At 44.5% G+C, this 14,012-nt stretch overlaps 2 protein-coding genes across 4 annotated transcripts in view; both read left to right on the forward strand.

Annotated features, from left to right (window-relative positions):
- SMARCAL1 (SNF2 related chromatin remodeling annealing helicase 1) overlaps nt 1-4,468 on the forward strand; it is a 50,728-nt gene extending 46,260 nt beyond the window's left edge. For all 3 annotated transcript variants that reach the window (XM_019638331.1, XM_019638330.1, XM_019638332.1), the window contains 3 exons: nt 837-937; nt 2,015-2,111; nt 4,161-4,468. In XM_019638331.1, coding sequence (XP_019493876.1) covers nt 837-937; nt 2,015-2,111; nt 4,161-4,400 — 438 coding nt within the window. In that variant the 3' untranslated portion in view covers nt 4,401-4,468. The remainder of the gene's footprint in view (nt 1-836; nt 938-2,014; nt 2,112-4,160) is intronic.
- Nucleotides 4,469-10,855: 6,387 nt separating this feature from the next.
- On the forward strand, nt 10,856-13,440 carry RPL37A (ribosomal protein L37a). The gene is made up of 4 exons (XM_019638162.1): nt 10,856-10,935; nt 11,300-11,428; nt 12,013-12,095; nt 13,315-13,440. The coding sequence occupies exons 1-4, from the start codon at nt 10,933-10,935 to the stop codon at nt 13,376-13,378; spliced, it is 279 nt and encodes a 92-aa protein (XP_019493707.1). The 5' UTR covers nt 10,856-10,932; the 3' UTR covers nt 13,379-13,440.
- Nucleotides 13,441-14,012: the final 572 nt, after the last annotated feature.

The following is a 14,012-nucleotide window of genomic DNA, read 5'->3' on the forward strand; positions in this document are numbered from 1 at the left end:
AGCCCTAGGCCACAGCCCAGCCCCCTGGCTTCCCACCACGTGCCCCTTTTATTAACCATCCCTGTGAGCTGCTTTAGCCAGTGGGGCCGCAACAGGGCAGCCGCTGTGGGTGTTCCCTGACATGATCATTGTGCCCACTGGCCTTATCTGATCAGCTGAGGGCTGTGACAGCAGGTAGAAGATGTTTGTTTGGACTCATTAAATTTTCTCTTGAGCTCCAGAAAGAATTTATTTCCCCTCACACGTTCTCACATAGTGTGGCTGTCACTGGCCACGCATAGGTGACTGCTTTAATGATGGGTGGACTTCCAGGTGGAGGAAATTTTATAATGGAAACAATGGCCTTGGTTTTCATTATTCCTTGTAGCGCGTACCACCATATAAAAAGACCACCCTACCCCCTAATCACACATGGCCTCTCCCAGGGGTGTAATGTGTTTGTGTAGCTGGAAGATAACTGATTTTATTTCATGGAGAGGGAGAATGGAAGTGAGCCATGTTTCCTTGGTTTGCCCTTCTTCCCAGCCTGATGGCAGAAGCAAAGCCCGCTTCGCCTTCGCAGCACCTAGTACCGTGCCGGACACAGAAAGGTCAGCCACAGCTATCCAGCTGCAGATTTAATTCCCCGGCCAGTGTTTTGTTTGGCTCTGTCTTTTATCAGATGACAGGTCATTTGTAGGTAGAGACTCATGGGTCCTCTGCCACATGACACGGTAGTGAAGTCCTCTGAGGAAAAAGGACTATGGTGGGGCTTGGGGGCAAGGGGCTGCCTGCTGTAGGGGGCTGAGCTGCTTCAGGCCTTGACCTACATACACCTTGATCCCCCCGCCTCGCAGGTGCTGATGCAGGCTGAGGACCGGGTGCATCGCATTGGACAGTTGAGCTCCGTGGGCATCCACTACCTCGTGGCGAGAGGCACGGCCGACGACTACCTTTGGTATGGCTGGCCGGTGGCCCTGCAGCTGGGGTTGAGCGAGGCTTCACATGGATGATGTATTTCCTTTGCTCCCTAACTGCTTCTGCTATTTGCTGTGGGCTTCAGGGATCCCCAGAGAACACCCGTTAGGAATGCCTCCCTCTTTCATCATGACTGCGCTTGGCTCCTTCAGAGCGTTCACTGCTGACCTGCAGGGTGGGTGCACGAGGAAACCTTGTAGGAATATGGGCTGTGGCTCCTTTCCACTGTCCTGAGACAAGCGGGGAGAACTGGTGAAATGTAGATGGCATTTGTGAAACACTGTTCCCAGCCGTGAAGGCACTTGTTGAGACAGGTGGCAGCCCCTTTGCCCCTTTCTGTTGTGTGTTGGCATGATAAGGCCATCTTAGAGCTGCCAAGCCATCAGGAGAAAGTGGCTCACCCTGGGCCATGTCTTGCTTCGTTAACAGCAAAAAAATCCCACAATGCTCCTTCCCAACCCCATTTCCCCCTTCCTGATATTAAGTTTCTTGATTGTCTCAGTTTCCACTTCTCATCTGTTTCCAGCCTCGTGACTGGGGGGTCTTACCTCTGCAGGGTGCACAGGTCGTCCCTACTTCCTGGTCTTGGTTTAGTGGACTTGATCATTGGGCATCTCATGACACCAGGTTTAGTTGTAATGAGGCAACATTTATTTCCTACACATTTTCCCTCAGAAAGAATTCTGTAAGTAGCTTTTTTTTTTTTTTTTAGCTGAGCCATCCTGCTACCTGTTGGCAGCTCAGCGGCTGCTCAGCTCGGGCTGGACTCGAACCGCTGTTGCTCAGAGCTCAAACTCTTGAGTGAGCTCTTAACCAACTGAGCCACTCGGCCGGCCCTCCTCAGAAGGAATTCTGAACCTGATGCCCTGAGCCTTGAATGGGTTGGCTTACCATCGAGAGGAGGCCGATATTTCAGGATGGGCATTGTGTCTTGAGAGATACAAAGACATGAAACAGCATGTCACAGCCCCCCAAGAACAGGGAGGGTGGTCTCGTTTTGATCAGTCTGCTGGTTCTGTGCAGGTCGGATTCACTGTAGCTCATTTCTCTCCACCAGGCCCTTGATTCAAGAGAAGATTAAAATTCTGGGTGAAGCCGGGGTTTCCGAGGCCAGTTTTTCAGAAATGACAGAAACCACTGATTACATCTACAAGGTAACAGCAGCACATGGCTCTTTGCTACTGGGGCAGAGGGAGGCAGGAAACTGCCCACACCCAGCCCGTGGGTCTTGAGTGGGAAGGTATGAATCACTCCTGGGGACGTCACCCCGCCCAGGAGCTGAAAGTGATGGCCTGCAGTCATTCTCAGTTCAGTCCATGTGTGCGTCCTAATGGAGGAGCGATGGCACTGACAACAACTACTTCTGACCTTCCCTCGGAGATTCTCATAAAACCAGGGCTTCCAAATGCTGCGTCTTCCGTGAGGCCATTAGGAGCTGACAGGAAACACTCCCCATGACAACTGTTGAATTGTTGCAGAAAGGACATTGCAACACCACACAGCAGGGCGGCCCTGGGGACATGTTCCCAGCACAGAATGAGGAATGTTCAAAATTGGGTATTGCTTGTTTATAACATTTTCCCCTCTGTCGGTGCATTTTATTCTCAGTGTCTCCCATTTTTGTAGAAGGGTGAACTGAGACATGCAGAACAGTGCATCTTGCCCCCAGTTACGGGCCTTGTGAAGCCAGCCCGAGGTAGTCAACTTCCCAACTTGGCCCAGCCTTCCTTCTGTGACAGCCCCTCTTATTATCAAGGAGGGTAAGAGGCCGCTGAACATTTTTCCACGGCCAGGTGGGCCTTGTCAGAGGTGCTGAGAGGAAGCTTGTTGGCCTCGAGAGGACAGCCCGGGCCCAGCAAGCCTGCCCTGGCCTAGCGCACCAGCCCAGTTGCTGCCACGGCCTCTTCCTGCTCCATTCCAGTGAAACTCGCTGGAGTGGAGCAGGAGGCACCAAGACTTCCAGAGGCTTTGTGGTTGACGTGGAAGGTGAGGACTCTGGGGGTACTGCCTGCTGGAGAGCAACTCCTGAGGGGGAGTTGTTTCTAATGAGAGCTTGGACAGAGGTCTGAGCCTGATGCGGAAAGGCAGCCCTAGGAGTGCTCATTAGGAAACCAGGGTGCCGTGTCTTTCCCGTGGGATTGCCAAGTATCAGAAGCTGAATTCAGTCAACAAAATCTTGTCAGTGACACTAAGATTTAGGAGTCTGAGGATTGATCTTTCATTTACATTTACTTAGCAGCTAAATCCTCTTTTCCAAATGTAATTATTGGGATGACTAAGACTCTAAGACTTGGAGATCATCTGTTTAAATGGAGAATTGAATTCAGTTGAATGGTAAATATTTCACAGACCCTTGGTTATTATATGACCTGTGAAAAGAAAGAGCCTTATTTTTAAAGGATTCTCAATCGCTGATAATGAGTTTATGAGTTTATTTATTTAGTTACAAATAGAAATTCACTCATTCATACTGGCCTTACCCTCAGTTACTCTGAATTTCTGCCTGAAGTACAGGTACAAGATAATATAAATGGAGTTGATTAGTATTTATTTTGACTAATAATTATGTCGATTAATTTTTTTTTATTAGAATAGGGCTGAAATTTTTATCTACAAGAAAAAGGAAATGTTGCCTCCTATATAGGAGACAAAAGCAAAAGAGGTTATGTCTCCCTAAGATATCCTGCCTTCTGAGAGGGGAAGCGAAATAGTAATCTGATTTTTCAACTCGCTTCTATTAATTATGCCTGCTCTGAATTAGCACATCGCGCTACCATCATCATCATCAAATGCACGTTAACAGTTATTTCTACTTGGAATAGGCTGCTTTGCATGGTGGCATTTCCTTGACCTTGCAGTTGTTCAGAAGGTGATGAGAAGATCCTGGAGGAGGACACGTGGACAGCGTGGGGCTGACCTTAATGGTCTTGACTATCACGTCCCACCTGAAAGGACAACCACTTCCTCTCTTGTTTTTTATCCTTTACCCGATGGGCAGGAGAGAAGAGGTCAGACGCTAAGGCAGTAAGGCTGCTTTGGTGATAAACAGTTTACTGAGCTGGCTTGCTCACGCCACCACGCAGCAGCTGATGACATAACAAGTGTGGGTCCCTTGCCTGTGTGTTCTCTCAACAGCCACAGTGGCAGGGAGTCAGTGTTGGAGCCTGGATTGTTTTATCTTTCCTTTTCTTTCTCTGATGAAGGACCCAAAGCAGCAGAAGATCTATGACCTATTCCAGAAGTCCTTTGAGGAATTTGGAAGCGACAAGGAGTTCCTGGAGGCAGCGGAGTCCTTTGACCCAGGAAGTGCTTCAGGAACATCAGGAAGTGGCTCCCAGGACACAGGAGACTCGCTGGACGAAAGCACACTGACGGACAGTCCGCTGAGGAAAAGGAGATTTGAATTTTTTGATAACTGGGACAGCTTTACCTCACCCCTGTAAGAGGGGCAAAAAAAGCATTTGAAAATCACGGAATTCATTAAAATAAAGTAAGACATTTTGTTTATAAAGCCTATGTTCTTCTTGTCATTTATCTGGTCTCTGTCTCCACGCATAGCAAGTCACCAGGCCAAGGGTCAGTGTTTCCTTTCCAGCCTCATTATGTGTGGGTTTGCTTGGGTCTTCATTAAGCTTAGCTTTCCTGGCTGAGAAATAGACAGTGGGTGGTAGTAATGGTAATTCACATTCTTTAAATAATGAGGTGCTTCATACACAACCCCCAAAATATGGACTTTTAAAATATATTGATTCAGCAAGTATTTATAGAGCACCTAATATGTGCCAGGCACTGTTCTAGGTGCTGGCAGTAATTCACCAAACACAAAAGAAAAAGTATGCACTTTTGCAGAGATTATCATCATGGGAGAGGCAGTAGTTAGTTATACATCCTATGAGGAAAAATTAAAAAGTAAGGGGTTTAGAGCAGGGGTTGTTCTTTCTGTACATAGCCAGGTAGTAAAAAATGTTGGCTTTACGGGCCAAAACAGCTCTGTTGGAACTACTCAACTCTGCTGCTGTTTTTCCAGAACAACCATAAATAATCCGGAAACAAAGGATTAGAGCTCTTTTCCAGTAGCACTCTGTTATGGACACTGAAATTTGAATTTTGTGTAATTTTCATGTGTCACAAATTATTATTCTTTTGATGTACTTTCAGTCATTTAAAATGTAAAAACCATATTTAACTCACAGACCATGCAAGAACAGGCAGTGGGCAGGGTTTGGCCAGCAGACCACAGTTGGCTAACCCCTGGTTTACAGCAGCACTGTCCAGTAACATAAGCCACATATGTGATTTTAATTTTCTAATGAAGTATTTTTAAAACTAAAGAGGGATCAAATTAGTAATATTTAACCCAATATATCCAAAATATTGTCATTTCAAATAATCGCTACTAAAAAGTTATTGAGAAACTTTACACGTTTTTTTTTCATACTTCAAAATCCAGTGTGTATGTGACACTAGTAGACACTCGCCTGCTGCTCACTCAACCCCCATCAGGGTGTCCAGAGCCGTTTGGGTGCAGCTTTTCCACCGGAGCTTGGTCAGGTTCTTTAAATGTCTTAGAGAATGAGATCATAGGATCTCCTTCCTTCCTTCTATTAATAGCGCCCCTTACTCCAGGAATGTGGCTAGGAGACCTATGACCTATACATAGATCAATGGGTATGCTTCAAAGGTAAATGAAATGTGTAGGTATTTTGAAACACACATACCCATTGTTGCTTAGGAGGCTCACTGATCATTGTTAAATGAACAAATCCCGGCTGTATTTACCTCGGAGCCTGCCAGACAGAGTGGCCCCTGTGATACTGCAAGGTGTCAGATCAGTGCCTGTCACTGGGGGGTTTACCCTTGGTTCCTGCAATTTGGTGCTCATTGTGGAAACCACTATTTATTCTTCTGTGGTTTTAGTAAATGTGACCTGTTGAGCCTGCATCTGAGGCCTCTAGTTGAACCTCAATTTTAGTTGCTCTGGAAAAAAACATTCTCTCTCTCTCTCTCTCTCTCTCTCTCTCTCNAGTTGAACCTCAATTTTAGTTGCTCTGGAAAAAAACATTCTCTCTCTCTCTCTCTCTCTCTCTCTCTCTCTCTCTCTCTCTGTCTCTCTCTCTCTGTCTCTCTCTCTCTCTCTCTCTCTCTGTCTCTCTCTCTCTCTCTCTGTCTCTCTCTCTCTCTCTCTCGTCCCTGAGGTCCTCCAAAGCAAATTTTATTTATACCATGTAGCCTATATATTTTCAACTATGCTATCCAAAATGTACCTCTGAAATTTATTGAGAGCCATCCAGCCATTTCTGTGTGATTCAGTAAAAGACACTTGGATTTATTTATATAGAGAGTAAATACCTTTGGGTTTAAGGAAGGATTTCCACACTAACTCCTTCTCCTCCTGTACTTGGCAGCTCAGTCCAGACATATACACCCCAACAGCCACCATGTTTTCTGGAAAGGTCAATTGGAATGAAGAAAATTGGAGCCTATCTCATTCTACTCCTGTCCCTGTCATCAATTGTCCCCTTAAAGGGGACAATTTTTTACTAAAAGTCCCCCTAGGTCCACTGACACTGTCTGCTTCCCCCCACCAGTGTCATTAAGTGAAGTCTTGTTCCCTGTGTGACCCTGGTTAATTTCTGCCTCTAGGGCTGGGCATAAGGATGATCCTGTTAGTTTTGATCCACGTGTGCTTGAATTAATTGTGTCTTCTTGGCTTCGCACAGGCCTTTTTCTAGGTCAGAGGGAAAGCTGAGAATCAGCCGGAGGTGCTGTCCCCTCACTGCCGGCTGAGTTTTGCCTTCTCTGATGCTTTCTGAAGCTCTACTGAAGTGAAATTTAAATTGAAAAGAGGGTAAAAAGATGTCTAACCTTATTTTCTACCCCGCAGTTTCACTTTTTACCAAGCTCAAAATTATAAGGTAAAAAATGGCTTGGAAGCTTAAAGGGGTTTTGTTGGGAGTAGTCTCGCATACTTATGTTTTTTTTGGTTTTGCATTTTCCTGTGGGGTCTCAGCAAAGGAAATGGATGCCTGATCATAATGGAAATCATTGAGAGGCCTGAGATTCAGTCTTTTAGGTATTATGACAGCCAACAGTTACTTGATTTTGCAAGACTCTCAGCCAAACACACACCCCAATCCATTAAACAGATTTGATTGAGCACCAGATACTCTTCCTCTGTTTTTAATCCCTCTTTTTGGGGATGAAATATAAAACATAAAAAGAGTTCATAAAACAAATTTACAGCTTTACAAAATATTACAAAATAAACACCTGTGTAATCATGACCCCAAGGTTATGAATATAATATCTTCAAGAAGCTTTATTGTGGGGCCAGCTGAGTGGCTCATTGGTTAAGAGCTGGCTTGGGAGCACAAGCTCTGAGCAGCAGGGCCCTGGTTTGGATCCCACATGGGCTGGTGACGCTGTGCCCTCTACAGCTAAGATGGTGAACAACAGCTTGACCTGGAGCTGGGCTGCCATGAGTTGCCGGTGACAGTGTGGGCTGCAGTGGGCTGCCATAAGCTACTGTGAGTGGGCAGCAGTCAGTGTGAGCGGCCGTGAGCCTCCGTGAGCAGCCGTCCAATGGCCGGTGACCAATCTGCCTCAGCTAGGAAGAGCTCAATGATCACAATACCAACATGGGCCAGTGAAGTGACGTCCTCCACAACTAGACTGAAGAACAAAAGGACAGCAACTTGTCTGTTCCCCTTTCCCGATTCCCCAATGCTGTTCCCTCCCCCAATTCCCCAATAAAATCATAAAAAAAAAGTAGAAGCTTTATTGTTTTGCTTCTAATGTTTGTTTATATCTACAGTCCACCTGGAGGTCATTTTTGTACATGGGGTGAGGTAAGGTCAAGGTTAATTTTTTTTCCATTTGAATATGCATTTATCTCAGCACCACTTATTGAAGACTTTCCCTTCACATACTTCTCCGCAGTGCCTTTTTCACTGTTATAAATTTGATGTAAAAATTAATCTAGAAATGTATAAATAAAAAATGAAAGTCTTACATTCTCATCCCTCCTACTCTTGAGGTAATAACTAATATAAACAATTTGGGACGAAGCCATTGGTAATATATTCCCCATGCATACAATTATATAGAAACATACAACAGGTCCTTGAATAAACATCGTGTTCATTCAACGTCTTCATTATAATGTTGATGAGATGCCATAAGAACTTAAGTCTTGTTTATAACAGCCTACGGTAAAATTGGTTTCTTTATACATCTTTTCACTTAAAGTCGCAACTATCAATGTTAAGTGAGGACTTTACATAGAATTGTTTTTATAAAAATTGTATCAAAGTCTTCATACTGAAAATGGCTTATTTCACATAAAATATTTGGCCATTGTTTCATATTGAGCTATCTCATCTCTTTTAAGAGTTGCAGAGTAACTCCCTTCCTCACGGGTGCATTACCTGTGTCAATGATCTGTGAAATCGCCATTTAAAAAACAACTATTATAGAATGCATTTAAATTAAAGCTGTGGACAGAAGGGAGAAAGGAAAGAACCCTCGTACTGAGCTCATTTCAGACACCTGACTCTTTCTAGGTGTCCAGGTCTTGACCTTGGCCAACATTGCCCCCCCCCCCTTGCTGAATCAGCCCTACCCTATGGAGCTCGGACCAAAGGCTCTTAACAGCTCTATGCAGGCTTCGCTCTTCTGTGGCCACCAGGCACATCCATGAAGGGCAAGCAAGAGCCCTTCAGCCAGGAAGTGAAGGAACAACGTGGACCCTGGGTCACCAGAATAAGTCCTTTCTGTCTCCAGCATGACATGAATTCACAATGATGCTTGCACCTGAGATATCCCTCAAGAATATAATATTCCATATGGCCCCAAGAGAACTGGTTGACTCACCAGCTAAAAGAACTCTTCTCTGCAGCTGACTTTTATTTATTTTTCTAACAGTGAAAGTGAATTCTGAGTGCTTCTGAGGAGTAGAAGTGACTCAACAGAGATTTTCACTGAGACTTTTATGGGTACACATTACAGTTAATAATCTCTATACCTGATGGTCCTCTAATGGGGATGGAGATTTACTAGCCCACACATAAGACAAATGGAGATTTTATGAGAGGCACAATTCTCTGAAGCCACTGAGAGCTGATTTCATGAGAGTGCTATTTGTACACCCTCAAGCTTGCTATTTAAAAAGAATTGTTCAGTTTAGATAAAATTGCTTTGAACATGAAAAATTGTCTCCTGTTACAGAGCGTCTCATTTTCAGCCACTCTGTTGCATTCTACGCATGCAGGGGCCAGGGTGGGGATGTGGAAGACGCCCGAAATGATGACCTGAACTAGACTCTAGAGCCAGCTCAGAAGAGCTTGCTTCAGCTTGGGCTGCCCCAGCGCGAGGCTGGCCGTGCTTACGCACTCAGGGCAGGTGAGCCTCCACTCTGCTTGGCCTGGAAGCACAGGCTGGAACATTAGAGTACTTATTTCCCAACCCTCCTTCCACAAGTCCCATTTGTTTGCACCAATGGGAATACATTTTTGTTTTAATTTATAATTTTCTGGAGGCAGGGTATAGTTTTGGCAGAGAGGTTTCCAGAAATCACCTCCCCTCCCCGCCAATGCAGTGTGTTTCTCTACTGGGGAAGGAGGGACTTGCGCCCTGGATCCCTTGCTAGTCTTCACCCTAAAGAGGCAAAGGGTACATAAAGCCTGTGGTGGGGACATCCCTCAGGGAAATTTAAGTAGCGGTAGCCATGACTGTAACAGGCTCATTGTGTCCAAGGTAAAGAAATGACAGAGAAAAGAGATGGGCATATTTTTAAGGGAAAGTAGAAAGTGGATCTGTTGTAGTCCCCTGAGTATGGCAGAAGAGGAAACAGGATTGAAAAGGCATCAAGAGACATTGAAATCAGGTCTTACCATTATCATCTCAATAACAATAATAACCATCCCTTAGAAATGTCCACTAGGCACTTCATAAATGTTATTTCATCCTCCCAAGAATCTTATAAGGTGTATGGTATACCCACTTTGAAGCTGAGGAAACAGCCTGAATCTTGTGATATACTAGAGCACTGGTATGGAAGTTATGTATTGGCTGTCTGACCTTGGGCAAGTCATTTGACCTCCCTGGCCTCAGTTTCCAGAATAGGCTGGATCATCTCTAAAGCCTTTTTCAGTTCTGACACAAGTGGGTTGACCTTGTAAAGCAGAGAAGCCCAGACAGGTAAAACCCTGTTCAAACCCAACTCACCATCATACCATGCAAGGTACCATTTCTCCATTCAACAAGTAGCCACGCGACAGCCAGCCATGCCAGGCTGTGCTCAGTCCTGGGTTGCAGAGGTGGACACATAGGCCCTGCCCTCATGGAGGTGGCTTGTGGTGACCTTGGGCTGTTGTTCTTATTATTTAAAATACTTTGTTTTTTAGAAGAATTTTAGATTTATATAAAAATCGAGGGGATAGTAAGGACAGTACCTGTATACCCTCTCACCCAATTTCCCGTTGTTAACATCTTACATTAGTATAGTACATTGGAGTGGAGCCTTGATTTTTAGTTAACACTATGCCAGCCACCTGCACAGGGCCTGCTGATTTCACAAGGTATAATGTAGACAGCAATGCGATTGGGATCATAAGATTTAAGCACTTCTCTAAGCCAAGAGAGCCAGCGAGCAAGTCACTTAAAACTTGCATTTTTCCTTGTCCATTATACGGAGGAAATGGCACCAGCCTTGCAAGATTTTGTGAGATATGCGTAAAATAATGTGGATGTGTGAAGGTGCTTCCACTATAGCTTGTTACTATTTGTGAATCGCACGGTAAACCTGGCGAAGAGACTTGCCACACTTCCCAGATAGCAGCGGGTTTGAGGAAACCTCCGGGTCATAGAGCTCAGATCCTAGCTTGGCCTCCTCCTCGCCACTTCCGCTCGTCCGTCTAAAACGCGCCTGCGCACTACCCCACTTCCTCTCTGGGTTCCGGCTTGGTTTTTGGCGACATGGTGCGTGTTGCTACCGTTGAGGCCTAGAGGTTTATCCGCTTGCATCTGTGCTGCTCTTGGTGTCTTCGCCCTAACCCACTTCTGCTCTCCTGCCCTGTCCTGTGTCCTCGGCGTCTGTGCCCTCAAAACTCCTCTCGGACGCAGACCGGCGGAGGGGCGGGGCGGCTTGGCGGGGCCTGGCCCATCCGGGCCGCGTTAACGGGGAGCCCTCGGGGAACCGGACTGTCCCTGGGCCCAGGGGAAGCTAGGCACAGGCCGGGGCTGGGTGCGTGGAGAAGAGGTTGCGGAGGCGCCGGGAGTTGGGAGCAGGGTCTCCGTACCTGGGTCCTAAAGTCGCCGGTGTCTCTTTTAACTCTTTAAATAGGCTAAACGCACGAAGAAAGTCGGAATCGTCGGTAAATACGGGACCCGTTATGGCGCCTCCCTCCGGAAAATGGTGAAGAAAATTGAAATCAGCCAGCACGCCAAGTACACTTGCTCCTTCTGTGGCAAAGTAAGATGAATCTCTCAGGTCGGGAGGGGGGGGAGCGAAGGTTTCCGTCCGCAGTGAGGCCTGTGTTAAAGGGACTTGATAAACTCTGCTGGTTCCGAGTTGTTGGGCAGTTAGAACGGCGCGTGCTCTTGGATCCGTTAAGAGGCGATAGAGGATGGTTGCCAATTTTAGGTTTTGTAAAACGTTTTTCATTTTAAAAAGCCCCTTGGAAACGAAAGGGTAAAATCTTTGACAAAAAGAGTCCCAGCCTGAGCCACACCTGCTTTGTGGAAAATAATTGTGTCTGTGTCGTCTAGTGGTGTTGCGAGAGATTTTCATTTAGTATTTGTATGTTGACTGTGTGCAAAAGGACTGTGTTACAGCAGTTCTCGAATGCAAAATGTGCCGTCGTCACGGTGATATGCCGGGGATGTGAACGACCCCCTCCCGGCACGACGACGAACGCAAAGGCGACTTCAGGAGTGTTAGAAACACGCATGACCCCATTAAATCCGCCAACTTTAGTGTAACCTTAGACTCCAGCGTGTTTGTAAGATAAAAGCCTTTTATTTGGTTCATAAAGGAAATTTTACTGTCTCTTACAGACCAAGATGAAGAGACGAGCTGTGGGGATCTGGCACTGTGGTTCTTGCATGAAAACAGTAGCTGGTGGTGCCTGGACCTACAAGTAAGTCCATTTCTGTGTGGTATTTGGAAGTGTGCAGACCACGTCATATATAGCAGGTTTCACGCTGTCTGGGCTATTTTCAACAGTTTACAAGACTAAGAAAGTAGGGATGCTTTTGTTTTTTTCAGGACTCGAGAGTTATGGTTTTGTTTTCAGTTAGGCAAAGAATAGAAAGGAAACTGCTGAAATAAAGGCTGATTGACGTTACTTTAGAATTTTATAACCATTAGGGTAGGGTCATCATTGTCATGATATTGTACAGGTCCGTTAGTGGGACTGAAATCTGTATGGAACTTTGACTTGCATTGCAAATTTTTATAACAATTATGAGGTCAGTTGGCTTATTCCTGTCTAAGGAAACTTGAGGTTACCTGGACCACCACACCTTTGCCATTCTAGACAGTATTGGTTGGCTCTCTTCTGCTTTGTGATCCTGACAAGGTCCAGGTGATAATTACTGAGATCAACCTCTCTATGTTGGTTATTGATTGAGTGGCCTCTTAGGTTGTCCATTTCTGGAAGTTAAAGCCTCTAATCTTGGAATTCATTGCTGACCCTCAAGCCTGAGGTGTTCATCGTCTCGACTTGTGCTGTCTAATATATTAGCCACCTTCGTATAAGATGACTCAGCTGGTGTGGCTGAAGAATGTGTAAATTTAAAACTGAAGTGCTGTAAAATATTGGAAAACGTTGAAATGAATTATGACTATATAAGCACCTTGTGGGGTTTTGATGAGAGCAGAAGGGGAAATGGGGGCTAGGGTGCTCTTGGTTGTGACAGTAAAATGAATTAGCATTTATATACCCACCATGTGGGGCAGGATGGTCATGTGTTTTTCAGGTACAGTTCCTGAATCTTGTAAAACTTTTTGTAGTCATTTTAATAGCTCTTTACAAAATGTTCTTAAGTCTCCTCTACTGCCTTAGACATTTTCTTGATACCTCTTATTTATTGTACCATCTTATAATTTATTAGTTTCTTCTGACATTCTGTTCATTCCCTTTTAATGAGTTTAGGTCAGCCCTTTGCAACCATATCTCTATTATTTTTTTTATGCTCTGTTTGAGAAATTAGATGCATGAGATTGCCTAATTCTGCAAGAGCCCGAAGACATGACTCTTAAAGGATGCCATCATTAAGACTGTAATGTAAAAACTGAGGCAGTATACTCATTAGCCATTTCACATGTTGGAACCAATTTTTTTTTTTTTTTTCCAGCACCACTTCTGCTGTCACGGTCAAGTCTGCCATCAGAAGACTGAAGGAATTGAAAGACCAGTAGAAGCACCACAATTGAACCATTGGTAGCCTATAATAAATGGTTTAATTTATGTAACAAAATTACTTTGGTTTGTTAATTTTATTAATTAGATGTTCTGGCTTGCATTGCATTGATATTGCTTTCTCAGAAAAGACTTGGAAATTAAAATCCTTTAATTTTTCAGTAGCCAAGTGATATATGACATAAGAATATAAACCTTACAAGTTAGGTATGTGTCTTAGCTTTTTTATAAGTGTTTTGTTTTGGGGGGGGCAGTTCAACTTAACTTTGAGCTACATTAGTTGAAATTGTGCAAACTTGATTTTAAATCACAGTTAATATTTTTTTAATGTTTTTAAAGGTAGGATGACATACTGTCTCTTAACTTGTGTTTTGTCTGACTATTGCATCAGCGTCTTCAGAAATCAGTGTGACATAGAATTTCAGAACAAATTTTGCACATATCTGCACTCTTTATTTTTCAGTTTGTACACAAGGATTTGCAGGATTGAATTATTCAAGTTGCTGTAGATGGTCACACTAATAAAAGAAGTTCCTTCAAGGTTTTTAAGAGTTGTGAATAGTTGAGATGATTAATCTTTATCACCTTTATTTAGTCCATCACTTAATTGCCAGTTTTTCTATAACTTTCTCT

The sequence above is a fragment of the Hipposideros armiger genome, unplaced genomic scaffold, assembly GCF_001890085.2.
Source record: "Hipposideros armiger isolate ML-2016 unplaced genomic scaffold, ASM189008v1 scaffold_38, whole genome shotgun sequence".
Lineage (NCBI taxonomy): Eukaryota > Metazoa > Chordata > Mammalia > Chiroptera > Hipposideridae > Hipposideros > Hipposideros armiger.

Excerpts from the sequence above, each read along its gene's own strand:
- RPL37A (XM_019638162.1), top strand. Across the intron at positions 11,429-12,012 it reads CTTGCTCCTTCTGTGGCAAA|ACCAAGATGAAGAGACGAGC; the intron begins GTAAGATGAATC and ends TGTCTCTTACAG. Across the intron at positions 12,096-13,314 it reads GGTGGTGCCTGGACCTACAA|CACCACTTCTGCTGTCACGG; the intron begins GTAAGTCCATTT and ends TTTTTTTTCCAG.